This window comes from Pongo abelii, chromosome 15 (genome assembly GCF_028885655.2).
Source record: "Pongo abelii isolate AG06213 chromosome 15, NHGRI_mPonAbe1-v2.0_pri, whole genome shotgun sequence".
In the NCBI taxonomy this organism is placed as follows: domain Eukaryota; kingdom Metazoa; phylum Chordata; class Mammalia; order Primates; family Hominidae; genus Pongo; species Pongo abelii.
In genome coordinates, this window is record NC_072000.2 from 63,319,766 (window position 1) to 63,346,471 (window position 26,706).

At 40.1% G+C, this 26,706-nt stretch overlaps 1 protein-coding gene across 4 annotated transcripts in view; it reads left to right on the forward strand.

Moving 5' to 3' along the window:
* DAAM1 (dishevelled associated activator of morphogenesis 1) overlaps positions 1-26,706 on the forward strand; it is a 181,074-nt gene that overhangs the window by 55,846 nt on the left and 98,522 nt on the right. For all 4 annotated transcript variants that reach the window (XM_054530691.2, XM_002824803.5, XM_054530692.2 and 1 more), the window contains exon 2: positions 17,466-17,685. In XM_054530691.2, the coding sequence (XP_054386666.1) occupies positions 17,503-17,685 (183 nt within the window). In that variant the 5' untranslated portion in view covers positions 17,466-17,502. The remainder of the gene's footprint in view (positions 1-17,465; positions 17,686-26,706) is intronic.

The window sequence follows — 26,706 nt, forward strand, 5'->3', positions numbered from 1 at the left end:
CATGGGCATGCAAATATCTGTTCAAAACCCTGCTTTTAATTCTTTTGGATATATTCCCAGAAGTATGGTTGCTGGACCATGCAGAATTATATTATTAATTTTTTGAGAAACCACCATACTGTTTTCCATAATCGTTGTTCCACTTCATAATCCCAGCAACTGTACAGGGTTCCAGTTTCTGCGCATCTTTGCCAACGCTTGTTATTTTCTGGTTTTTTGTTTTGCTAGTAGTCATCTTAATGGATGTGAGATGATATATTATTGTGGTTTTGACTTGCATTGCTGTAATGATTAGTAATGCTGAGTGTCTTTTTATATGCCTGTTGGTCATTTGTATGTCATCTTTGGAGAAATGTCTATTCAAGTCCTTTGCTCATTTTTTAATGGAGTTATTTGGTTTTTTGTTGTTGGATTGTAGGGGTTCTGGATATTCCTTAGCAGAAATAATTTTCAAATCCAATGTCATAAAATTTTTATTTATATTTTCTTCCATAAGTTTTATAGTTTGGAGTCTTATGTTTAAGTCTTTAATCCATTTTAAGTTAATTTTTATGTATGATGTAAGATAAGGGTCCAGCCTCATTCTTTTGCATGCGGATATTCAGGTTTCCCAGCACCATTTGTTGAAGAGACTCCTTTCCCCATTAAATGGTCTAGTCTCCCTTGTCAAAGATCATTTAATCATGTATTTGAGAGTTTATTTCTGGGCTCTCTGTTCTATTCCATTGGTCTCTATGTCTGTCTTTATGCTAGTACCATGCTGTTTTGATTACTGTACTTTTGTACTGTTTTGAAATCAGAAAGTACAAGACCTCCAGCTTTATTCTTCTTTTTCAAGATTGTTTTGGCTATTCAGAATCCTTGAGATTCCATATGGCTTCCTGGATGGATTTTTCTGTTTCTGCCAAAGATGCCGTTGGGATTTTGATAGGGATTGCTTTCAATCTGTAGATTGCTTTAGATAGTGTTATCATCGTAACAATATTGTCTTCCAGTCTATGAACATGGGATGTTATTTGTGTCTTCTTTAGTTACTTTCAGAAATGTTTTTTAGTTTTCAGTGTACAAGCTTTTCACCTTCTTGGTCGAAAGTTAATTTAATTTTTAAAAAGACTAGTTTTACAAACAAATAATAGCTAAACCACTCTAAACTTTCAGAGACAGGTTGATAATTAAGGAGAAAAAATGTAATCCAAGCTCATGTTAAAAAAAACAAGGAATTACAATGAAAGCAATTTCCATTTCCTTCTCTAGAAGGAGCCACTCTTAATAGGTTTTGGTATCTTATTTTATCACATGCTAAATAATTTCTTTGCATGTTTAAACAAGTATATCCATTTTACATTTATCATATACCATGTTATGCAACTTGGACGGTTATTTAATATTGTTACTCCTTTAACATACCAGAAAAGATTTTTTAATTGCGTGTACCCTAAATCATTTAAGCAGTACTGTATTGAAAGCTTCCTGTATTTAGCCACTGATGACTTTTGCCTGTTTAACAATATTTCTCAGAATCTGAAGTCTAAGTATTAACTTCTGTCCAAATACTCCGGCTTGGTAAGTGAGTAGGAGTAATAATTTAAAATAGGACTTTCCATGTTATTTCACTTAGAAAAAATTTTGCAAGAGAGGCAGTCTCTTTAGTGTTTAGTTGTCTTGAATTATCCAATAAAGCAATTAGTGTTCACACCTAATTATTTAGAAAATTAGAGAGTTGGGTGGAGAGGATATGTTGGGTAGTATCAGCTTCCTTCACATTTCCCTCTTGATGACTGTGGAATGATGTTTTGTTTTGTTTTGTTTTGTTTGACTCAGGCTTAAGTAAAGAGTGTAGTAATCCACTTACAGTAATTAAAATTCAGTAAAGATCTTTCTTTGCTTGTTGTTTGTCTCCTGCAGCTTCAGAAGTGTTTGTTTAGCTATGTGAATAACTTCCCAAGGATATTTAGCACATGGAGAGGAATCCCCAGTGAGAAAACACACTCTTTCTTGCCGCCGCTGGTAATTTCTATTTTGGTTGATGATTAGCTTTGTTTAATGAAAAGAGATTATATATGTGACCAGTTTACACACTCAAAACATGTGCTTTTGTGTTCTTGGCTGCTAGTCTTATAATTTCCTCTACCCCTTCTCCATCCTCAAGGTCTGTGCATTATTTTTATTTTGTATAGGGCAGGCAGGTTTAAAGTGCAGATTAAAAGGAAACTCCTTTGTTTTCCTGAGAGTACATCCCTCATTTTTTTGTTTTGTTTTGTTTGTTTTGTTTTGTTTTGAGATGGAGTCTTGCTCTGTCGCCCAGGCTGGAGTGCAGTGGTGCGATCTTGGCTCACTGCAACTTCCGCCTGCCTCCAGGGTTCACGCCATTCTCCTGCCTCAGCCTCCTGAGTAGCTGGGACTACAGGTGCCCGCCACCACGCCTGGCTAATTTTTTGTATTTTTGGTAGAGACGGGGTTTCACCGTGTTAGCCAGGATAGTCTCGATCTCCTGACCTCGTGATCCGCCCGCCTCGGCCTCCGAAAGTGCTGGGAGCCACCGCGCCTGGCCCATCCCTCAGTTTTGTACTTCTTCATGGCTCTACTTTTGTGTGGCTTCCTCTTACCTGGAAATGACATCATTACCCAGTTCTTCCTAGGTCATTCCGGAAGTCACTTGTAATTCAATTGCCAAAGGAGCCTATTAACGTAGCAGAACAAATTCCTGGCATCTTAGGTATTTTCCCAAAGCTTGATAGGCATGTTCCGTTGGCATCCTTGTCCTGGGAGCCCTGTGTACTTATGTTCTAGAAGTTTGTAACAATTTCAGAAAAATCCATTGTTCTTTTCTGGTGGATATTTGCTTCCAAAATAATGGCAATTTTATTTCACTGGGACTGATACCACGAAACTGCTAATCATTTTGCTCTTCTCAAAATCATCGATTTCCTTTCCTGCTGTCTGTAATGAATATTAAGTGGCCGTATTTGAGGGAATTAGGTTGCAACTAAGTAAACTTGGGAAGTGTATTCAGGAAGTAATTAGAGATCTTATAGGACTATTGTTAGCATTCAGACTTCAATTTCATAATATTTCTTGATAAAAATCATAACTTCATTCTCATTCTCAAGACCATCTCTTTCCCCTTGTAAATTCAGTCACTATTTTTCATTTTATTCTATAAACAGTGTGATGACTTTTTTATTCGCTGATAAGGAGGACCCCAAACATTTTACCCTTTAAAGATAGAACTTCAGGAGCATGTACTTGAGAAAATTACTGGAAACCAGCTTTAAAATTGCTGCAGCCACACATTCAGTGTCTAAGTAGGATAAAATGTGGCTTATATGCACTTTTTTTACAGTACCTGGAAGTAGAGGAGAGTTTTGGAAATTATATTGAATTCAGTCTTATAAAAATATAAACTTTAAATATTTTTGATTGCATCTTTAAAATGTACCAAATAGTAAGTTCCATTCATTTATGAACATACTAAAATCTCTTGTTCTTGGGTGTATTTGTGATACTCCTATGATTTCTGATCCACAATAGAACTATAATTGAAACAAAGTCCAATAAAAGGAAAAAATTAGAACTCCCCATGTTCTCTTCTAACTGGCCCTGAGACCGTTTGAAGAACTTCTGACATAACGGCTTTAGTGAACTAGGGAGTCTCTTAAAATTACATCTTGGAACATACAGAATTTAAAACAAAACAAACCATTGTTTAAAAATTTGTCCCATTGTTATCCCTGTAGCTGGTCCCTGCAACCTTGGGAACATTCTTCCTCTCTGTATTTCATCAAGTTTGCATCTAACATTACATTGAAGTTTTTAAATTTGTTGGCTAACATAGAAAAACTTTTAAATGGACCATTTTTGTGGATGTACAGATGAGTAAAATACTGACAGTGAAACTGCCTGCATTTATGGGCATGGGTTTCAAGTATGCACAAAAAGCAAGCTGTAATTTTAAATGAAAGAGTCAATATAACAACTAAGGAGTTATTGAGGTGTATCCTTAGAGTTTTAATGGAGTTATTGAGAAGGCTTGCAAACATCCTTTTTTCAGTAGGATACTGTCACCTGCATCATGCACTCAGGAGAGTTCATTAGCCACTTGAAAATCCATATAGATTCCACAGAGACAAACTTAGGTACATATGGAAATAATAGTTAACATTTATTGAGCATCTTGTGTGTGCTAAGCACTTGGTTAAATACCTTAGCTGTCTTTCAGTTAATACTTGAAACAATTCTGGAAGTATATGCATCCCATATATAGGTATGTACATACATAGTGCTTACAAATACAGTTTTTAAACGTAATGGTGCTACATATATATTGTTATAAACCTTTCTTTCTTCTTCTCTGTCTTTTATTCTGAATATGTTCATTTTTTTCACGTCAGTCCTGTGGACCTAGTACTTTCTTTGTAACCCTGGGCATAGGGTTCTTTAGCACTATTTCTCAAACTTTGCTGCACATTGGAATCACCTGTGGGGCTTGGAAAAATACCCATGCCTGGGCCCCAACACCAGAGATTCCGATTTTATTGGTGTGTGGTACAGCATTGTTATTGAAGTATGAGACAACATTTATTAAAGCATTCCCCTACTAAAAGACACATGATTCTCTATTACAAGTTAGGAAACCTGTTTTCTATTTCACGGTCATAATGAACACCTTTGTTGATACATCTTGGTGCCTGTGTATGAATGTATCTGTAGGTCAAATTCTTAGATATGCAATCTAGAAAGTGTAAGATGTGGATCAAAGGGCCCGTGCATTAAAATAATAACAGACACTGTCAGATTGCCTTCCACTGAGGTGGTGCAATTGACTTTCCCATCCACAGGTTACAAGATTGCCCATTGTGGGGCTGAGATTCTTCCGTCAGTCATCTTTTACTCCGCCATGTCTTTTTTTTTTTCCTTTAAGTTTGTTGTATTTTTAAAGGGTTGTATATCTAAATGCTTATGAAAGTTCTCAACATGAAGGGAGGTTGGGCAAGAGATGTCAAGGCGTTATTTCTCTAAGTCTTTTTAATGTCGTGTCTTTGGAATGAAGTTTTGTAGCTGACATACCAACTTAATGCCTTTACTTTAATCATCAGAGAAGATGTGTAGCAATACCTCCTAGAGCCACACAGCACCTGAAACAGGACAGCGTTAGAGGCGACTGTCTTCTCTACTGCCTTATTTCTATACTTCATCTTGCATACAGTTGAAGCGTTCACCATCTTTCCATATGCCTCTTTTGAACATCCATTATGTAAAATTTGTAAGTAGAATTTTTACGAAGGGCAGGGTGCTGCTTTTGAAGGGAGTTCCAGTTTTTATAATGTGATTCCGTCATTGTTTCTGGGTGGCTTCTCCTTGCCGCATCATCAGCAGGACGCATTAAGAAAAGCTGGAGCCGAGGTGTGGTGTAGTGCTGGCCATGATGCAAAGCTCAGCGTGCTGCCCCAAGTGAGCCTCTCTGAGCAGCAGGCATTGTGGAGAGACTCAAGGTCTAATGAACAGCTTGCCACACTGTAATTTTAAACTCAGGACTCACCATATACTTAGCTCTCTCTAAACATTTTTTTACATTTGTAATGGCAAATTGTGGCAGTGTCCACATGTGTTCAGAATGATCTTTCTGAGGAAGAAGTGTGAAAGCCAGCGGCCCTGGGTGCTTATATCTTGAGGGTTTGCAGTAGATTTTCCATCTTGGTAATCAGTTCACAATCACTTCTTGGCCAGAGAAGATACCTTCAGACTTACAAAGTAGAAGGATGAGTAGATGTGATCAGTGACTGAGGATATCCAGGGGAATCATATCAGTATTGCAAATGTCAGTGTCCTTGCAGTAACTAAATTTGGTATGCAAATGTGAGAGTTTTTGTACAGTTGTTTGGATTGGAATATTAAACCTGCTGAATTCTTCAAAATATACAGGAAAGCTTTTTTTAAAAAATGCCTTTTCCCATCTTGCTCCAGAAACCCTCAGAGAATTTCCCACAATTTGCAGATAAGCTGACCAACCTGCAGAGCCCTTGACTTAGTGATGACAACTGCCCTATAGAGATTAAACCAGTCTCATGCCAGGAATTTACTCTGCTGATACACACAGGAATGTCAGAGAAAGGAATCTGGTTAACATATTTCTACCAAACAGTAGTTAACAAATAAATCCTCACCCCCAACTTTTTAATGTAGTTCCCCCTTCCTTTTATAGTGTCCACTCAAAAGCCATCAAACATTTCTTGAGTACTTCGGGGTGCTAGATGGTGTGAGGAGACAGAGCATCTCATTTAGCCTTTAGACTATGCCTGTGAACAGTTTCTCCCTGGGCTAAGAAGGAATCTTCCCCTTGGCTTGAAACATGAATTGGCATGTTTCTTTTAATTAGTAGGTAAGAGCTACATGATCTATCCATTTTCTTTTTTTGCATGGGCTGCTTGGAAGCTCACACCAAAGTGTTGTGCTCTAGCTTTCCTAGTGTTAGATTTTTTTCATGTACAGCCCCCTGGGTTTCTCCCACCTTGACTTTCTGTGTTTCATTCTGTGTTGAAATTTTGGTCTCGTTGTGTTTTCATTGTAAACCATCTTAATTCACTTTCTTAAAACAGAGGGGAGGCAAAAATATGTACAACTTTATTTTTACAGATGATAAAACTGAGTTTCAGAGGATGTAAGTGTCTTTCCTAAAGTCATTCCAAGAAAGAAGTGGTGGAGCTGTTATTTGAACTTGTGTTGCAATTCTGCGGCTGCCTATGTGATATTGTGTCTATCAGTTTTTCCCTAACTGGAAAGCACAGGCATCTGCGTGAGATAGTTGGAGGTTTCTTAATTGTTACCAGAGAGTGAGGCTAATTTTAACCAAGAATCTTTGTTCTTTGTGATGTTTCATTTTCTTCTGTGGAAATTGTATTAAAGTAATCTTGGCATAAAAGTAGGAGAACATAAAAAGAGGAAGGTAATTAGTGAGTTTTAAAATTTGCTTTCAGTGTAAACATGAATGTATAAAGACCTCTGGGCAAAATTTTATTTCTTTATTTTCAGTTCAGCAAACTGTCATTTACCAAGTATGCCAAGAACCATTTTTCTCCGGAGAAGCCTGTGTAGAAATAAAAAATTATACCTCCTTGACAATAAAATGCCTCCATGATAAAATACAGTTATAATATTTGAGAAGGAACAAGATTGAACAGCATCTGGTTTGGGGCTGTGAGGACTGGGAACAGTACTCACTTCCCCAGGGGACCCTGTCTAGGCCTCACCAGGGAGAGGGACTTAGTGTGACCATGAGCCTTCATTCATCCCAGAGTACCTCCAGTATCTTCTTTAATCCATAGTAAACTTTGCTTCAAGATGTGGTAAACGTAATTGTTGAAATTAAGTATATATTCAACTTCGCATCTCTCAAAATTCGCCTGCATTATTTCAATTGTGAGGAGGTTAAAAAATGCCTAATAATATATCTCTTTTTTAAACAATGTCTTTTAATATTATTTGCATTTTCTATGTGGATGGCACCAAAGGGTGGACTGCTTGTTTGGGAAGATCTGAAGCCTTAAATACCAAAAGTGTGGTCCTTGTGGTTGGGGGACATTTTCAGAGGCAGCCACATTTACCTGTATTTGTGAAGACTGACTTTAGGGGTCATTACACTTGGATCACAGAGGACCGGAGTGTGTAGAGTACAGGTGATTGCTGGTATCCTGCAACATACAAGTATTCTTTTCCATGACTGATGGCCTTAGTCTCAGATTTTTGAAAGAGCTGCTGGTGATTCAGGAAAGTTGCATTCTTTTGTATATTTGTAAAGAACAAAACTTGGCCTCTTAGATGAGAGAGAGAGCGCTTTGATGTGACAAAGCTGGCTGTGGAGTTGTAATGTTTTATGTTTTTGTAGCCTCCACAATTTAAATTTGTCTTTGTACAGTATCTGAGTGGATCCCTTAGAGGCAGATTGGAACCCAGAGGGAGAAAATTATTTGCATTTCTTTTGACTTCAGCTTACATTTGTTTATTGACTTAACTCACAGACTAGCAACAGGTCAGCAGGGGGAGGGCACAGCTCTCTGTGAGCTGTGATGTCTTCGGGTGCTCCAAGGACACTTGGGGTTTGGCACCTCTCCCAGATGATCTAGACGAGATGTCTTGGCTTCCAGACTCTGGTTTCTGTCACGTGAACAGCACAAACTTCCTAACTCGAGAACCTTGTTATATTGGCTTTAGGGATTTATACCCTAAACCCATGGTTATGGTATTACGTGACACAGAACAGTTGTTGCCAGCTTTTTAGGATCAAAACTTGGAGGTCCTCTTCTTTGCTGCTTACATGCAGGGTTGGGCATAGTGTTTCTGGCAGGGCTTGGAGAAAGACTGTTAATTATGTGCTGGTTGAGGCCTGATTTGGCCTGAGGGTATGCACGGACTTCACCTGGGTGCCCTCCTCCCTTATCTAGGAAGAAAGTGGGGAAGGAAGTGGGCAGTCCTGGCTTCCACTCTGTGTCCCCCGCCTATGCTGAGGCAGAGCAGACAGAAGTAGAAAGTGTTTTCAGGGTGCTAATGGCTTTTTTGAACATTTGCATATTGGTTTCCCTGTGCATAGATGCTCTCATTGTTTTCCTCTTGCCTCAGAAAAGTTACTGGGTCGAGAGGACCGACTGCTGGGTGAAGTTCCAGGAGCCACTCCAAGAAGTGCCCTATTAGAACATCCTTTTGGGACCAAGTGTATGGGCAGGGCTGTCCCTCCACTGGACACACTGACTGAGAAACGCCCTTTCCGTTTCCTGATGGAGAGGATGTTGAAACCTGCGGGGAACACACAATTCCCTTTCAGACGTTTCTCCTATAAGCTTTACACTATATCCCGTGATTTTTTTTTTTTAAGCTCCAAATAGTATTTGGCATCTGGTGTATTTGGGAAATGAAACCAGACATGAGGAATGTGAGAGAGCAGAGGAATGGCCAAGGAGAGAAGCAAAGCAGTTTTTTTCCTTTCACATTTTTCTCGATAAGACAATTTGGGTTAACATTATTGTGTTGTTGCAATGCAAATTACACATCAGGGCCCTCTGGAAAATTGCAAAATGTGAGGTAAACTGCAGTTCTGAAAACATGGGTGTGGCAACTAAAGTGGAGGGTCCCCCAACCTTTCTCTTTAAAGTTGCTCTTATTGCATAACTCTGTTTTCTTGTCCTTCTTTTTATGGTTGTGACATGAATTCTATTGTTTCAGAAATTCCAGAGACCATTTATAGTACCAGAACAATGACTATATTTTAGTGTTGAGATTATAATTCTTAGGAAAATTCAATGTCAAATGCTGTCTATCTTGATTCATATAATAGAAGTGGGGAAGAACAATTATGGTCCCCACTGCGCTTTGCAAGTGGATGTAAAAACTCTCGCAACTTCTAACCAAGTTGGTGGCTCTCAGGAACTCATTGTCCCTCCCTCCCTTCCTCCAGCATATCTTGACTGCCATTTCCCCTAAACCCCTCCTGCTAGAGGAAAACCTTGGCAATTGGATTGCTCAGTCTGGACAGTCATCTTATAAATGTGTGGCAGAAGTCCTGACAAACCAATTAAAATAGTCTGCGTATCAGCGAAAATCTGTTTTGTTTATGACAACCTTAACATTTCACTCATGTATTAAATACTGATTGTGTCTTCCTTTGTGGAAAACCAACTTTACATATCACATGTATTGTGACTTGGCATTATCAAAGGGAAAGTGTTAGGGAGGGTTTTCTTGTGGACTGTAGGTTGTTCTCCAATGTTTTATCATCATAATTATCATCATCCACATTCCCTAACATTTGGCCTCAGTTTTTGACTGTTGCTACGTTGAGAGTCTTGCTTGTTTTGTTGAAGAGCAGTACAAATGACTCCAACTTCTAGCTAGGCCACAGATGGATTGGATTTCTTACTCTTCGCTAAGGAAAATGCACCTGCTCCAGAATCTTAAGAAGCTTTTTAAATTGTTTCCTTGTGCACAGCATAGCAATAGTCATCTGTAATGTTATAGATGGATTGCAGTTTGGATGTCCCAGAAGTGACTTCTTCCTCTGCAACAATGCCAGAAGCTGAGATTAGGAGATGTGCTCTGGTTCAGGGCCCAGCTGTCATGGTGGAATTAGTCCTCTTCCTCAGGCTGATCTGATTAAAAAGAGACCGATGTGGAAACCTAGGTCCCTAGTTTCAGAAACTATGCATTCCTTCTTCATCGGACAGGAAAAGGACCAGCTCCCCTCCCTGATGTATGTCTGCACTAGACTATGATCTCCCCAAATGGCATTTTGAGTTTTCTTCGTCTGTGTCTCCAGTACCTAAGACTCTGTGGATGTATTGAGGAAGTTCAGATCATGATGGCTGAGTAAGTGAATATTTTCTTGGGCAAAACGTTGACTGAGTATAAGATATTGGGGAAATGTCTAAAAGATTTTATCAGCGAGTCTCTTTTCAATGGCACTTACTTGGGAATGAGTTGAAAAACCACGCACCAGCTAGTTTGGCCAGAAACTCCTCGCTCTTGGGAAGCTGGAAAGCTGCAAATATCCCAAGGATGGAATTCATTTATGAGGCTTCTGTCAGCATCAGAAAGCTTGACAAGTACCTAAGGAGAACTTGATGATCTGATTGGCTTCAAATGTCTTGGTGGGTTTGAAAACAGATCTGCAGACAACTATGGGAAGAACACCCAGTCACGTATCTCTGACATTCAGAGGTGAGACCATCTGTTCACTTAGGCATTTATACTTTTGCATTCAACAAACATTTGTTGAGAATATACTACGTGCCAGGAATTGACTAAAACTTAATCCCTGCCTTCAGGATCTCATAGTCTAGTGGGGGAAATGGACATTTAAAAAAAAAAAAAAGGCACTCAAGTATGTATATCATGCTAGAGGTGTAGAAAGAAATGTGTAACTGTCCTGGGAAACTGAAGGCCTACAAAGCAGCAGTATTTGAGCAGAATCTTGAATGGTGAGTGGAAGACAGCCAGATAAGGAAGACACCGCAGGCTGAGGACACTGTAGACGTGTGGGCTGAAAAGTGCGACCATTGCCAAGGTCTGATGAGTGCACGCACGTGCCTGCGTATGAGGCATGTTTAGGATATTGGGAGATGTGGGCTGGAAAATAAAGTTGGCAAGGGTCAGGGCAGAGACCTCCTTCCAGCACGTAACTCCTCTGGTCTGGGCCCTGCCATCTTCAGCCTCTTCCTTCCTAGCGCCCCCACGACTCAGCATCCACCATGGCTCATTAGGCTTCAGCCACATTGGTCTTCCCTAGTGACTCAAACGTGCCGGCTCCCCACCCACCCTGGTCTTCACACACACCTCCTTTAACCCAGAATCCTCTTCCCCAACACTTTGCAGGGCTGGTCCCTTTTTATCCATCAGGTCTCAGCTTAAATGCCTGTGGTCAGGAGAGGCCATCCCTGATCATACTATCTGAAGGAGCTGCCCTCCCACCACTACCACCATTGCCCTTCACTTTCTTCCTTGCATCCCCTGTAACATGAGCCAACTTCAGGAATAATGTTTTAGTCTTCTTGATTTTTTTCCTGCCTTCCCCAAAGCACGCAGGCATCTTTTCTCATTTTCATCCCTCTTCCCTTAGTGCCCAGCACAGTGTTTGGAATATTTGGCTCATAATTTTTACTTGATAAACATTTGACTTAATGATGAAATGGGTGGATATGATGGGCTGGGGCAGCTGTTGTTACTTTTATGATGTATGGGCTTCTCCGCATAAACATCTCTGCCTTTACCAACAAATCAAGTGTGTATGGGCATGGGCAGCATTCAGGGTATTAGGAGATGGGGGCTGGAAAATCAAGTTGTTAAGGGCCAATGCAGAGACCTCTCCAGTGTGTGGCCCCTCAAACTTTATCTTCCTGATGGCCCACCTCCTTCCATCTTAAGTCTCACCTATGAAATGGGGATGATGAAATGAAGTGATGGGTCTCCTCTTAAGTCTCACCTATGAAATGGGGATGATGAAATGAAGTGATGGGTCTCCTCTTAAGTCTCACCTGTGAAATGGGGATGATGAAATGAAGTGATGGGTCTCCTCTTAAGTCTCACCTGTGAAATGGGGATGATGGAATGAAGTGATGGGTCTCCTCTTAAGTCTCACCTATGAAATGGGGATGATGAAATGAAGTGATGGGTCTCCTCTTAAGTCTCACCTATGAAATGGGGATGATGAAATGAAGTGATGGGTCTCCTCTTAAGTCTTACCTGTGAAATGGGGATGATGAAATGAAGTGATAGGTCTCCTCTTAAGTCTCAGCTGTGAAATGGGGATGATGAAGTGATGGGTCTCCTCTTAAGTCTTACCTGTGAAATGGGGATGATGAAATGAAGTGATGGGTCTCCTCTTAAGTCTTACCTGTGAAATGGGGATGATGAAATGAAGTGATGGGTCTCCTCTTAAGTCTTACCTGTGAAATGGGGATGATGAAATGAAGTGATGGGTCTCCTCTTAAGTCTTACCTGTGAAATGGGGATGATGAAATGAAGTGATGGGTGTGAATATGCGTATTAAATCATATATACTGGGCAGTTGTTGGGATCACTAGTCAGTGAAGTGCTAGGGAAGTTAAGGTGTGCAGGTGCTTACGAGGGGTCCAGCAGAATGATTCCTTTCATTTCCTGTTTTGGTCTGTATCTAAAAGACTAGGCTCTGAATAGTGGAGCTCCATATACGGGGAAAAAATGGATGTCTGTTGGAAATCTCCAACACATGCCATCATCTAGAGTTTAGGGATGGGTTTAATAAAGGACCTTGTATTTGGGGATCCATGGAGGAGCCAGCATAAAAACTTGGCCTTTGGGTTTCACTGAGGCTTCCACATACAAATTACCTGTCAAAGGCAATATTTGGTACTTATTGAAAGGATTTCAGTTAGGTTCTTAAATATAGTAGACTCTGTGTCTTATTACCCATCTTCAAAACTAGCCAAGAACTTCATATTCTTTTGTTTATGGAACTGTTGGGATTTTCTTTTTAAGACTTGAAAAATGCTTTGGACTGATTTTTAGATCTTAACATTACCCCCGACTTCTCGCCCCTCCTCAGTACAGCCAGAATGTAATATAACTTGGGTTTAAGTGAAACTTTTAACATGCAAAAGGAAAACTATTGCTATGTTTATTTATTCCGTAAATACTTTGATTGTACCTCTATGTGCAAAATACTAAATGACATGTGCCATGTCACTTTTCCTCCTGATTCTTCAATGAGGGAATAAAGACCCAGACCTCGATTTACAGTTAACTGTTGGCTGTACATGATGGAGGTCACAAAATGCTTAGAGATCCCAGACCATATCTAGTTAGGCGGATTAGCAAGACTGCCTGAAAGAGATAGCTGGAAGTGAGCTTTGAAGGCTGAATGTGGGCTGTAGGACCCTCCATGAGCTGGTCCGTGCCTATTTTAGCCTACTTTATTTTCTTGCCCTCATTTCCCGGTAGCCTGAACACTGCCTTCCTGCCCTGTCTTCCTGGGGAACACTTCCCCATCTCCCACAGTCATACAGACCTTGTCGGTAGTCCCAGAATGATCTCTCTTCAGTTTACCGAGGATAAGATATGGGACACTGGCTTGGCTTCTGAGTGGGATGTGGTCCCTGCCCTGAGGACACATACCAGAGACGAATATTAACAGTTATATTTTAATGAGATAAGTAATGACTCCCATGTCCTAATGTACATCAGCGCTGCTGCTGCCTACCTGTGTTGGGTACAAGAATTCAGATTAGGCCGAGCGTGGTGGCTCACGCCTGTAATCCCGGCACTTTGGGAGGCCGAGGCAGGCAGATCACGAGGTCAGGAGATCGAGACCATCTTGGCTAACATGGTGAAACCCCATCTCTACTAAAATTACAAAAAATTAGCTGGACGTGGTGGCGGGCGTCTGTAGTCCCAGCTACTGGGGAGGCTGAGGCAGGAGAATGGCGTGAACCCAGGAGGCGGAGCTTGCAGTGAGCCGAGATCGTGCCACTGCACTCTAGCCTGGGTGACAGAGCGAGATTCCGTCTCAAAAAAAAAAAAAAAAATTGAGATTAAGCATTTAAACTTTTATAGCAATTTGACATTGCTGAGATCTTTCAGTTTATAACAAATTGGATGAAAACAACTAGTCCTTTACCACAGATAGTTTGAAAAGCTGGTATGTAGATTAACCTAACTTGGATATTTTTGATAGGAACATTTTTGCATACTCATACTCATTTCCCCCTCTAATATAAGCAGATAATCATATCAATGGGTTTTTTAAATCTCACTTTATTAATTGTGAAAATAGTATGTCTTCAATATGCCAACTTAGGAAGTGCGGAAGAGTCTTTTTGTTAGTTAAAACAAACGAGGTAATCTCTACATTTGTCACAGAACTAACTGCTGCCTGCATTTTGTTATATTTATTTTGTTCTTTTATCCTGCTCATATATGTAAATTTTTTTCTCACAAAAATGGGACACTGTATTGTTTATTCTTTACGTGTTTGCGTGTCATTAAATATTATTTTACAAAGGGCTGCTTGGTAGTCTGTTATCTAGTTGTACCATAATTTATTTACCTTTTCTGTATAGTCCTTCATTACAAGCACTTATTCTGTGCCCTTATTTGCTCTTGCAGATAATGCTTTGGAAATTTCTGTGAAAACATTTTTGATAATATCTCTGAATATTTCCTAAGCATACGTTTTCAGAAGTAGAAATACTAGGTCAAAATGTGTGACCATTTTAAGACTTTGATAAATTGCCTTTCAGAAATGTAGAACTGAATTTCAGCTATCAGTAGCAGTGGGTGTACTCTCAGGATTGGTACTTTCAGGGTGGGAGGATGTTGCTAGACAAAGGCAAGAGCGAGAAGGAATGAGTAGTCTACTTGGGTGGAAGGTGAGAGGAGTGCAAGATGTTTATGGGGCATGGAAAATGGCCTGTTGAGTAAAGTGTAGGATATTTTTGAGGAAGTAGGAAAGACAGAAAAGTTGAGCTGAAATCCACTGAAAGCCAATTTAGAATGGTATTGGGGAGCCATTGGCAGATTTTTCAGTGGGGAGATGAGAGCCAGGGCTCTGCTCTGAGAAGATGGTGGTATAGATAGCACAGTCTGTACTATACCACTCATTCCCTGTACCCTTCATGCCCCTTCCTACCTCATGCCTTTGCTTGTACTGTTCCCTCTGCCTAAAGACCCTGTTTTCCATATTCTGTCAAAACTCCACTCATCCATCAGGGACCACCCCCAGATTCTTAGGTAATTCCTGCTCAGTTTACATGGCACTTATTGGCATATTACCTTCATTATAACTATCTGGTGAACTACTGTCTCTCACTAGAGTATGAGCTTCTAGTGAGTGACCTGTTCATTTCCATATGCTTAGGCAACTACTGTCATTCCTGGTACATAGTGGGTATTAATGCACATTTGCCAAAGGAATCCCAATTATGACATATGTCTCAGTATGACCTTGCACAAGTATACCCTAGGCCAGGAGACATATGCTTCAACAGAACAGGATGTTGGATGTTTGACTTAGTCTTTATTTAAGAGCCAGTTAGAGCATCATTGTGGACTCCATGATAGATACCCTGCTTTTAACCTTTCCCTCCCTTCCCGTCACAGAACCTCCCAGTTCCTGACTGTAGAGACCACTTTGCCTTCAAGTCAGCTGAGGACTAGACTGTGGAAGTCTCTGGAAATTATAGTTGTTTATGAGTGCTTTTACTTATTTACGTAGTAGTGTTAATTACAAAATCAAGAAATTGGCTACAGATTTTGGAGTTGGATTATATGATTTGGAAGATGCGATAAGTCGATGGGTTGGAGTTTACTTTTAAAACTTAAGAACAAAAAAAAGTTCAAAGAAGGCATCTATTTTCTCACTGTCCACATTTGTTAAATGTTGACAAACTTGACCCTAGTCTTTCTTCTATGTGTATACTTTTATATTTAAGTGTATAAATAATGCATTCACAGCCTTGTTCTACCACCTTCCCTGACCAAGATATGTTTCTCCTCCCCTGCCCTTCCATCTCTTGAAGGACCAATTCTCATCCCACCTTTTTTTTTTTTTCTTTTAACCTCATCTCTTTTTAAACATTGAAGACTTATAACAGTTATACATCTAAATGTGTCCACTATTCTTAAAAAAGCACGAAAAGAACTTTCTTTTTCTTGCCTTTTTCTGATCTTATTCTACTCTAAGAAGAGAGGAATTAGCGATTTGCTGTCTATCCTTCTGGACCATTTGGTGGAAATAAATTTACATGTATGGCTTTTTGTATGACGTTTTTAAAAAGACACAATGGCATCATGCTATGCCTATTGTTCTTCTTTGACTTGGTTTTTTCAATAGACAGTATCAACTGGAAATCTTTCCAAGGCAATATGTACAGTTGTAACTTAAAACATACCCTCTATCATCATTAAAAACATATTTTTGTGGTGACAATTTGGATTCAAAAGGGTAAAAGTGAAAATAAATAGTTCTCCAACCCTCTGTTTTTATTTTGAGGATTACTGCTATTAATAGTTTCTTTCATATATTTATAAATACATACATTCTTTAAATCATGTACTCCTATAGCATTTTCAACATTTTTCCATATCTACATATACAAATGCCTTGGTTCTTTTAAATGAGTGTATAATATACTTTTAGATGAGAGAGAGAGAGAGAGAGTGTGTGTGTGTGTGTGTGTGTGTGTGTGTGTGTGTGTGTGTGTGTGTAATTTAACCATTTCCTTTCCTGACTGGTGAATTCATTTTCTCTTTTCAGTTTGAAAATCTCTGGCCCATCTAGCTCAAGTCCTGGCTTTATTGTAAATTTAAATTAGTTAATACAGTGAACATTTATGGAGTGCCTTCTCTCTTCCTGGGATTGTGCAGGGCACTAGGCCTACAAAATACTTGATGCACAGCCGCTTCCCCTCACTTCAGTTACCACAGTCTAACAGGAAGACACACTCATAAAGAGCTTAGAATGTGATCATGCTAAAGTGGATATATATGTCCTAGCATATATGTTATTCTATTTAGGGAAGAGACTTTTAAGTCAGTCTGGAATCAGACTTTAAAAGATAAGGAAGAGATCTCTTAGGGGGCAAGGAAGAGAAGGTCACTCTTCTGAGAAGAGTAACAAGAACAAACTAGGTCGGCAGGAAAGGGAATGTGATGTACAAAGAACAGAGAGTAGCTCAGTGTAATTAGAGTGTATGTTGTCGGAAGAGTGGCTGGAGTTGTCCTGTTTGCTCAGCAGTTATTACAGGAAACAGTCAACAAATGAATAGAAGGGTGTGTGTTCTCTGTCCAAGTGGACTCCAAACCCACTCGGTGTTGTTCTCTCTGTGCCCTGCAGGGCGCACACAATGTCGTCAGCACATGGAGCTCTTTCTTGAGTTGGTCTGGCCTTTTAAAAATCATTTTGTCTGTTCCTGTACTCTTAACCGTGTCATATCCTCTTTTTGCAGAGTTTAGTCACATCAAGAAATAGAACAGAATTCAGCCATGGCCCCAAGAAAGAGAGGTGGACGAGGTATTTCATTCATCTTTTGCTGTTTCCGAAATAATGATCACCCAGAAATCACGTATCGGCTGCGAAACGATAGCAACTTTGCGCTTCAGACCATGGAGCCAGCATTGCCGATGCCCCCTGTGGAGGAGCTGGATGTCATGTTCAGTGAACTGGTGGTGAGTCCCAGTTTTCTATCCTGGCATTGGTGGGGAGCCAGGGAAGGAGAAGAGGAGAGGATGTGAATGAGTTGGTTTGGTTTGACATGGACTTTTCCTTTTCAGTGAAATGGCCCCCATTCACCTTTATGTCTGCACCCTCACTGTCAGCACTAAACCTGTGGAGAAGGAAGAGTTAGAAGAGGGTAGTATTACTACATCCAAGTGCTTTGCTGGTGCTTTAAGTGGGTGGAGGGATTTAGACCTTCAGTTCTTCAAATATGTGGCAGTACTGCATCTTAAGTTACCCTTCCTAATTTGTCTCCATCCCAATCCTTAGTCTATACATTAGGCTAAATAATTCCTTCATTTACTTCACACCTATCGGGATTCCCTAATGCCCCCCTACCCCAACACCGAATGTACAGTATTAATGTATTTTTTAAAAATTAGTCATACTTCCCATCCTGTCATTGATCCTTTGGTGAAAGACATTATTACTTCAGTACAGCATCATTATTTAGCCTGATGATAGGAGTAGAATAATAACTGCTGTGGGAATCTTTTTATAGATACTATCATATTTTAGAATCAAGTATACTGAAATGACGGATGCATCTAGTGCAGGACCCATTCATCAAGAGATGTAAGTACGTTCTTCAGCTTAGCTTTTCAAGCATCAGGTGGTGTTTCTATTCTGTATTTTAGAAGATATTATGGCATAGTTTAAAGGGGTGCTAGCATAGGAATTAGGAAGACTTTTGTTCAAATCACTGCTTTGACTTTATCTTCATAATTGTAAAAAATCATGTTATTTTTCTGTTCCTGTTTTCTGAAGGAAAAAAACATCTTCTTCTAGGTTTGATATAATGTTTCAGTGAGAACAGTACACAGTGGGAGTGGCCCAGTGCCTGGCCTTTAAACATGCTTAATAAATGTTACATGGATACTGTATCCTGCCTTGATCACCACTGGCATTTTGTAATGGAATTAGTTCTTCTTTTTTTTTTTCTTCAACTTTTATTTTAAGTTCTGGGGTACATATGCAGAATGTGCAGGTTTGTTACATAAGTGAACGTGTGCCATGGTGGTTTGCTGCACAGATCATCCATCCCATCACCTAGGTATTAAGCCCGGCATTCATTAGCTGTTCTTCCTGATACTCTCCCCACTCCACTGTACCCCTGCCTCCTGCCACATGCCCCAGTGTGTGTTGTTTCCCCCCATGTGTCCATGTGTTCTCATCATTCAGCTCCCACTTATTAGTGAGAGCACATGGTGTTTGGTTTTCTGTTCGTGCATTAGTTTGCTGAGGATAATGGCTTCCAGCTCCATCCATGTTCCTGTAAAGGACATGATCTCATTTGTAATGGAGTTAGTTCTAAACGGACCATTCATATTGTCCAACAGACATTAGAGAATACTATTCATTTTGCATGATTCTTTGGTCAAGGACATACTGTAGGCTGCATTAGTGTTCTCCTTGGGTAATATCTGAACTGACCATGTCACTCCAACTCTTATAGACCAGAATTCATTTATAAAGCAGAAAGATAAGCCAATATGAGAGAGGTTATGAAGCTGATGTTTGATTTCTGGTCTCCTGTGTGGAGCGATGGGCCTATTGCCAACCAGAGTTGGTCGGGAAAAAGGAAAGATGACTACTACCAGTGTACTTACGCTTTATGATCTTGAATATTTTCAATGTCTAAGGAATCTCTTCCTTCTCTGATCTCCACTGCATGAATAACTCTGTTGCAGGTGTTAACAAGGAAGTTTGAAATAGAAAGCCAGAACCTGCCCCCCAAAGATCTGACAGTAGTAGAAGGAGATCCATTATGAAGAAGGTATAATGGCACCAAAAGAATAATCACAAATTACCTGTGTGTGTAATATCTGTTGTGCGGTGTGGGTCAAGGAGATGAGGAAGGTGGTTAGGGAAGACTTTATGGAGGAAGTGAGCTGTCAGCAGGAATTGAAGGTGAGAAGAAAAGTTGGGGGGATCCATGTTAATGACTGTCTCAGTCATCTTAAACTAGGTTATGCTGTGATAGCAAAACCCCAGTGGTTATAACAGCAGAGGCTTATTGCTTGCTGTGCTGTGTGTCTACTGTGGGTCTGCTATAGTTCTGCTCCTTCCTGTCTTCTGTCCAATACCCAGGCAGGGTGGAGGAGGAAAGGCAAACCTGGCAAACCACTCATAGGCTCTAAGCTTATGCTTGGAAATAACAGGTGTCACTTGTGCCCACATTTCATTGGCCAGTGCAGATCACATGGCCACACCTGAGTTTGCATGTAAGGAGGCATCATTCTTCTGTAGAGACTGGTACCACAAGTCATGTGGCCAAGCCTGAGGTCATGGGGCAGGCAGATGACACATAGTCCTCTTCTAGGGAGGGGCAGTGAATCATCTACCAAGACAGCAATCAAGAAGGGCAGTAATGATGCATTGACAGGCAGGGTTTCCCACTAAAAATGTTTTAAAACTGAAAGTCTCTGGTTCAAGTTGGTGTTTGGATTAAAATAAGGAAAAAAAAAAGTCAACCAAAGGACATAGGTGTTGCTGATAGCTAATGACTGCCCTCAGTGGTAGTAGAGCTGGTAGGCAGAGCTGGCACCCTCAAAGCATTCCACATCTACAGTCCTTTCAGCCATATTCTGTCAGTCTCCCAAAATGAGAGCGAGGAGCCCGTGTGGTGGCAGCTTCATGTACATCTTGAAGACAGCTCATTGTTTTGTATTCATAAGGGAGAAAATTCCACTCTCTCTGCCTTATTGATGTCTCTATTCTGTGTGAAAATTGCCTACAGCTGCTAGTTGTGAGAAAGCCAATGCCAAACCAGAACTTTAAGCTGAAACCATTGGAAAACAAATTATCTTGTGGTTTGTATCTGTCCTGGTAAGTGAAGGATGAATTTTTGTCTACTCTTGACTTCAGGGACTAAGACCAAAAATCTATCCAATTGTCAGGGGTGGCCTGGCCAAGAGAGGTAGGTTCAAAGCTGCTGCAAGCCTCTGCCCCAGGTTCTCTTGAGTAGTAGCTGAAGCAATTCTGCCTCTGGTCTGGTACAGCAGAGGGAGGCCACATGTAGTGGTGGACAGTGCCTGGTCTCTGGAGTCAAACACTTTTCCCAAATGCCAGCTCTGTAGCCTAGGAAATCTCCCTTTAAGATTATTTCTGTTTGAATTTTGGTTGTTTCCTTACCTATAAAATGGAGATAATACCATCTTGTTGATAGGGTTGGTGTAGAGGTGAAAGAAGATAACCTTTAAAAAGTCTGGCACCTAATAGATGATTTACACCCCACAGACTAATACTGCAAGAGGGATGAGAGATAATTCTAGTGTCTTCCAGACACAACACTCTAAGCAGATATTTCAGTTTTTCCTTTTCTTGAAAGCAAATCTGCCCTGGTGTGAGCGGGCCAATATGGGTCCTAACTTGCAGACCATCTTACTTCTGTATCTATTAGAAAGCATATCATCAGAGCTGGTTGTTGTAAGCTAGTTTCCTTTGCCTCATCTGATGAGTCACTCATTTGATGTTTTTAAAAATGATACCAAGTAGATTTCTTTCAGAATTGATTACTGCAACTGTATCACCTCATTAATAAAGCAAGCCTCAATAGGAGGTCAGCCATGTGAATCTTTAAAGAAGGTGGGCAGCATGGAGCACCTTGTTCTCTAGTAGGCTCCCTGCTGTAGGCAGGGGAATCAGAATTAGTCCTACCTCAGGACTTAGCATTGTCTCTCTAGTCTCATCCTGCTTAACTTAAAAAAAACAAAAAACAAAAACAGCTTCATTGAGAAATAATTCATATATAATTCACCTATGTAAAGTGTGCAATTCAGTGGCTTTTAGTATATTAATAGAATTGTGCAACCATTACCAAAATCACTTTTAGCAATCACCCTAGCATGTAACCTCCAAATCCATAAACCATCACTCCTCATTCATGCCTAACTGCAACACCCCCTAACAAACAATAATCTTTGTGTCTCTGAGAATTTGGCTACTCTGGATAGCTCATATCAATGGAATTATACAATATGTGGTCCTCTGTGACTGGCTTCTTTGACTTCACAGAGTGTTTTCAAGGTTCACCCTTAGCGCATGTACCAGTACTTCATTCCTTTTTCTTGCCTAATAATATTCCATTATGTGGATATACCCTTTTTTTTTTTTTTTTTTTTTTTTTTTTTTTTGAGACAGAGTCTCATTCTGTTACCCAGGCTGGAGTGCAGTGGCGCGATCTCGGCTCACTGCAACCTCCGCCCTGGGTTCAAGCGATTATTTTGCCTCAGCTTCCTGAGTAGCTGGGACTACAAGCACGCACCACTGCGCCCAGCTATTTTTGTATTTTTTTTTAGAGACGGGGTTTTGCCATGTTGGTCAGGCTGGTCTTGAACTCCTGACCTTGTGATCCGCCCACCTCAGCCTCCCAAAGTGCTGGGATGACAGGCGTGAGCCACCATGCCCGGCCCCTGCCACATTTTTTATCCATTCATCATTGATGGACATTTGGGCTGTTGCCAGTTTTTGGGTCCTGTGAATAAAGCTGCTATAAATATCCATATGTAAGTTTTTGCACAGATATATGTTTTAATTCTTGCGAGTATATATGTAGGAGCAGAATTAACTAGGTCATATGGTAACACTGTGTTGAACTTTTGAGGAACTTTCAGACTGTTTCAAAGTGACTGCACCATTTTACATCTCCACCAGCAATGTATGAGGGTTCCAGTTTCTCCACATCTTTGCCAACACTTGTTCTTATTCACCCCCTACCAACTGATAAGACAACTGCTTTTAAAGCTGTTCTATAGCTCCTGAAGAACTGAGGACAAAATAACTCGGGAATTGTGTGTGTATGAGTTGTCAAATAGAAATAAAGTCTCCCTGCTAACAATTTTTAAGTTATTTGGGATATTTACAAATAAAACCTAAGTTAAGAGTCTGTTTAATCTCTGCTAACCATATATTTTATACCTTTTGAGAATCAATTCTTTTTTACTTTTTCTTCTCCCTCTCACCTCTACCTCCTCCTCTCTCCCAATCTTCCTCTGTGCTCTCTGCCTCAGTCAAAATAAAGAAATATAACCAATATGAATAACACTCACCTATTGAAATAAGATTCAGTAATATTCTTTTCTACAGGTTTTTAAAAGTTTTAAATTATCTCAACCAATCTATCCGAAGAGTGCTAAACATGACAACTCTATAAATCGTCCTTATTCAAGTAACTTTTTTATATTAGCAATAGACGATTTCCCTTGGAATGAACAGAAGAATGAGTCATTAATCGACTGATGGTTTATTTTGATGTGTGCATGTTAAGAGCCTGTCTCTGCTAATCCTGAGGTAACTGGTGAGCAAAAGACACATGGTCCTATCCTTGATGATGTTGTGGAGCTGAAGGTCTAGCAGAAAAGACAGGCAACTAAATGTGCAATCTTATCAAAGTGATCAAGTGCTATGGGAGTGCTGCTCAAGCAGTACATTTTGTCTGGGAGGAAGCTCTATTCCCTTTTTCATGAGGAGGGAGTTTCATTGGAATCACGTTCCCGGCCTCTCTTCCAGCTCCTTACTCCTCTTGGGAACATGCACAGCTTAGTCCCTCTGTGTAAACAGTCAACGTGCTTTGAGAAAACACATTGTGTTTCTTGGTGCCATACATTACACAGGAGTGAGCCCCTTTGGGGAGCTCTGCAGTTGTCCAGCTGCCCCTGTGGGACAGTGGATAAACATCTACATAACTCAGCATTAAATTTCTGCAGACCCCACTTATCTGCAGATGAAAGTTGGGTTCTCCAGTGCAGCTTACATGAGTAAAACGAAGGGCATTTTGATTTCTATTGGCTTGATTCCTTAGCTTAGGTCTCAGTGAATTCTAATCTTGCTGGGGAAGGAGGGTGCTGTTCACTAACACCTACCCCCATGATTACCTAACCTAGTGTGAAGGGCCTTGGAAGGCTTCCTCGGGGAAGTGGCATTTAATGTGAGGCATGAAAAACAAGAAGGAATCATCCAGGCACAAAGGAAAGAAAAGAGTGTTACAGACAGTGAGAAGAGCATTGTATAAGGGCTAGAGAGTGAGAGAAGGCATGGAAGGCTCAGGTAACTGAAAGAAGTTCAGTTTAGATGACGCATAAAAAACAGGAAGCTAGAGGGATTGGAGATTCTGAGAGACGAGCCTGGAAAAGGTGTGTTGGGGATGGTTATATTGTTGACTTAAACATAGATATCAAATTCTTCCTTGAACTAGAGAAAAGTGCCTCTGTTTGCTTACAGATTTTTTCAGTGAACCAAATATAATGAAGTACGTCAAAATATTTTGCTTTCTGGTTGAATTTACAGAAATAACCATGGTTCTGTTCAGTATTTGTGAGGTGTTGGTAAGTTTCGTGATAGGTGTCATGTATCCCTGGGTAGATTCTTATCTTAATCCATTTTATGTTGCTATAAAGGGAATACCTGAGGCTGGATAATTTATAAAGAAAAAAATTATGGCTCATTGTTCTCATGGTTGGAAGGCTCAAGATTGAGCATCTGCATCTGGTGAGGGCCTCAGCCTGCTTCCACTCATGGTGGAGGCAAAGAAGAGCCTGCATGTGCAGAGATCACGTGGCCAGAGAAGCAATGGTGGTGGGGTGGCAGGTGCTAGGCTCTTTTTAACAACCAGCTCTCCAGGGAACTAATGGAGCTAGAACTCAGTAACCCGGAGGGAGGAAATTAATCTATTCATGAGGGATCCTCCCCCATGACCCAAACACTTCCCATTAGGCCCCACCTCCAATACTGGGGATCAGATTTCAACATGAGATTTGGAGGGGAACACACATCCAAACCATAGCAATTCTGAATATGTTTTCCTTTGAGCTCAGTAGTTGAGGTGAGGTGCCTCTTTGTTACAACATGCACCTCCTCTGTCTACTTTAATTCTGAAATAGAAAAGGACAAAGAGAATTACCCAGAGCCTCCCTGCAATAGACTTCTGCATACCCCAAGAATAAGGGTTTCCTACAGAATATTTCACAGCAACAGTGGTATTGGAATTGGGGTGTCTTTCTCACAGTTTCTGTTTCTGTGACCCTCAGCTTTTTTAATGGGTGAAACATGCAAAATGTCCAACTACTTTTCCTGTGTGAGATTTTAGGTAAAAAATCCAGGTTTAAAACAAGTCTGGTTATTATTTTTGAAGTGTATTATAGTCAGTCTCACCTCTTACAGCACACATATTTGGAATCCATTTCATAGTTTTAGAGGAGAGCTTTCATTTCTAATACACTACATCACTGTGAATTTATGGCTAGTTGGAAATAATATGCAGTATGAACCCAAGTTTTTCTAAGCCTGAAATGTTTCCAATTCCATTTTATACTATTTTCTGGTTAATCTGCCTTCTTTCAAGTCCAATTCTTAGACTTCCATTTATTAGGCCAGTGGGTCTAATGTTCGAGGATAATAGAGTGCTGTGCCTTCCAGGAAATGTAAAATATTTTAAAGAAACTTGTTGTGAAATTCATCACTGGTCACAAAACCACTGTTTATACTACCGAGAAAATGTAAAAGGAAAACTAAAATCTCAATGAGAAGGTAGTGATGGTGGATACTGTAGGATGATAAGATTTATACCATCAAAATATAATCACAAATATAATTACTATAGGCCTATATCATTAAGTACTGAGGACATTCGCAGGATTAGTCATCAGCATAGAATTTGAGAAATGAAGATAGTAGAAATGAAAGAATTTAGATGATATATCAGATTTAGATAAATTCACAGTCAAGGTAAGTTGTGCTAAATGAATTCACTTGGGAACCTACATCAGTAATCTCTTCATTTTTCATATATTCTGAAGTCATTTTGATATGAAGGGAGCTACAGGAACCCAAATGAGTCCTAAGGATTTACCAGGGTACACATTTTGTTCTTCTACCAGCCTTGTGAATTGTTACTCCTTTTCTCAGGCTGTCAGCATAATTTCTCTTATGACTGAGGCTTATTTTAAGCTGCCTTTAATAATAAAGTACTTCTGTTGTTACCAAAATCAATGAAAAGTTTCAACATTTTTTATCTCTTTATTTTTAAAACTTGCCTTATAAGTGAAGACCATGACTAACAATAGAAAGTAACCTACAGGAGCTATTCAGTTGCCTGTCCCCAAGAAAGATGAAAAAATTGCGTAATAGGAACATTCCATTTTAAACTGATAGAAGGTAAAAAAAAAAACTGGTTGTAAAGAGTCATAGTTTTAATCTATTGTTTCTTTATTAGAGTAGAAAGGATTGCTCTGTAGTTACGCAGTGAAAATCGGACTGTATAAGACTTCAGAGATACATGTCTACAATAGTGTCAAAGTATTCAGTTATCTGGAAGCCAAAATTCAGAATCTAATGAGGGAATTGATACTAAAATTGTTCTGTTTCCTTGAGATTAAAAGTTGGTTTTATTTGACAAACCTATAAAGCTTAAAAAGAGAAAAGTTTTGTTTAGCTAAAGGAAACAATCAGTTGACAGAGAATTAAAATATATTGGCTGGGTGCAGTGGCTGGCCAGGCACAGTGGCTCACACCTGTAATCCCAGCACTTTGGGAGACTAAGGCGGGCAGATCACTTGAGGCCAGGAGTTGGAGACCAGCCTGGGCAACATGGTGAAACCCCATCTTTACTATTAATAAAATTAGCCAGATGTGGTGGCACATGCTTGTAACCCCAGCTACTCAGGAGGCTGAGGCACGAGAATCGCTTGAACCTTGGGAGGTGGAGGTTGCAGTGAGCCGAGGTCGGGCCACTGCACTCCAGCCTGGGCAGCAGAGCAAGACTGTCTCAAAAAAATAAAATAAAATATATATACACACACACACACACACACACACACACATACACATACACATATATATGTATGTATGTATGTATGTATATATGTATGTATGTATGTATGAGAGAGGGAGGGAGGGAGAGAGATCTTCCTTTGACAGTGTAGCATTTTTTGATAACTTGATGCTGTAGGAAAATGCTCAGAACAGTGTGAAGA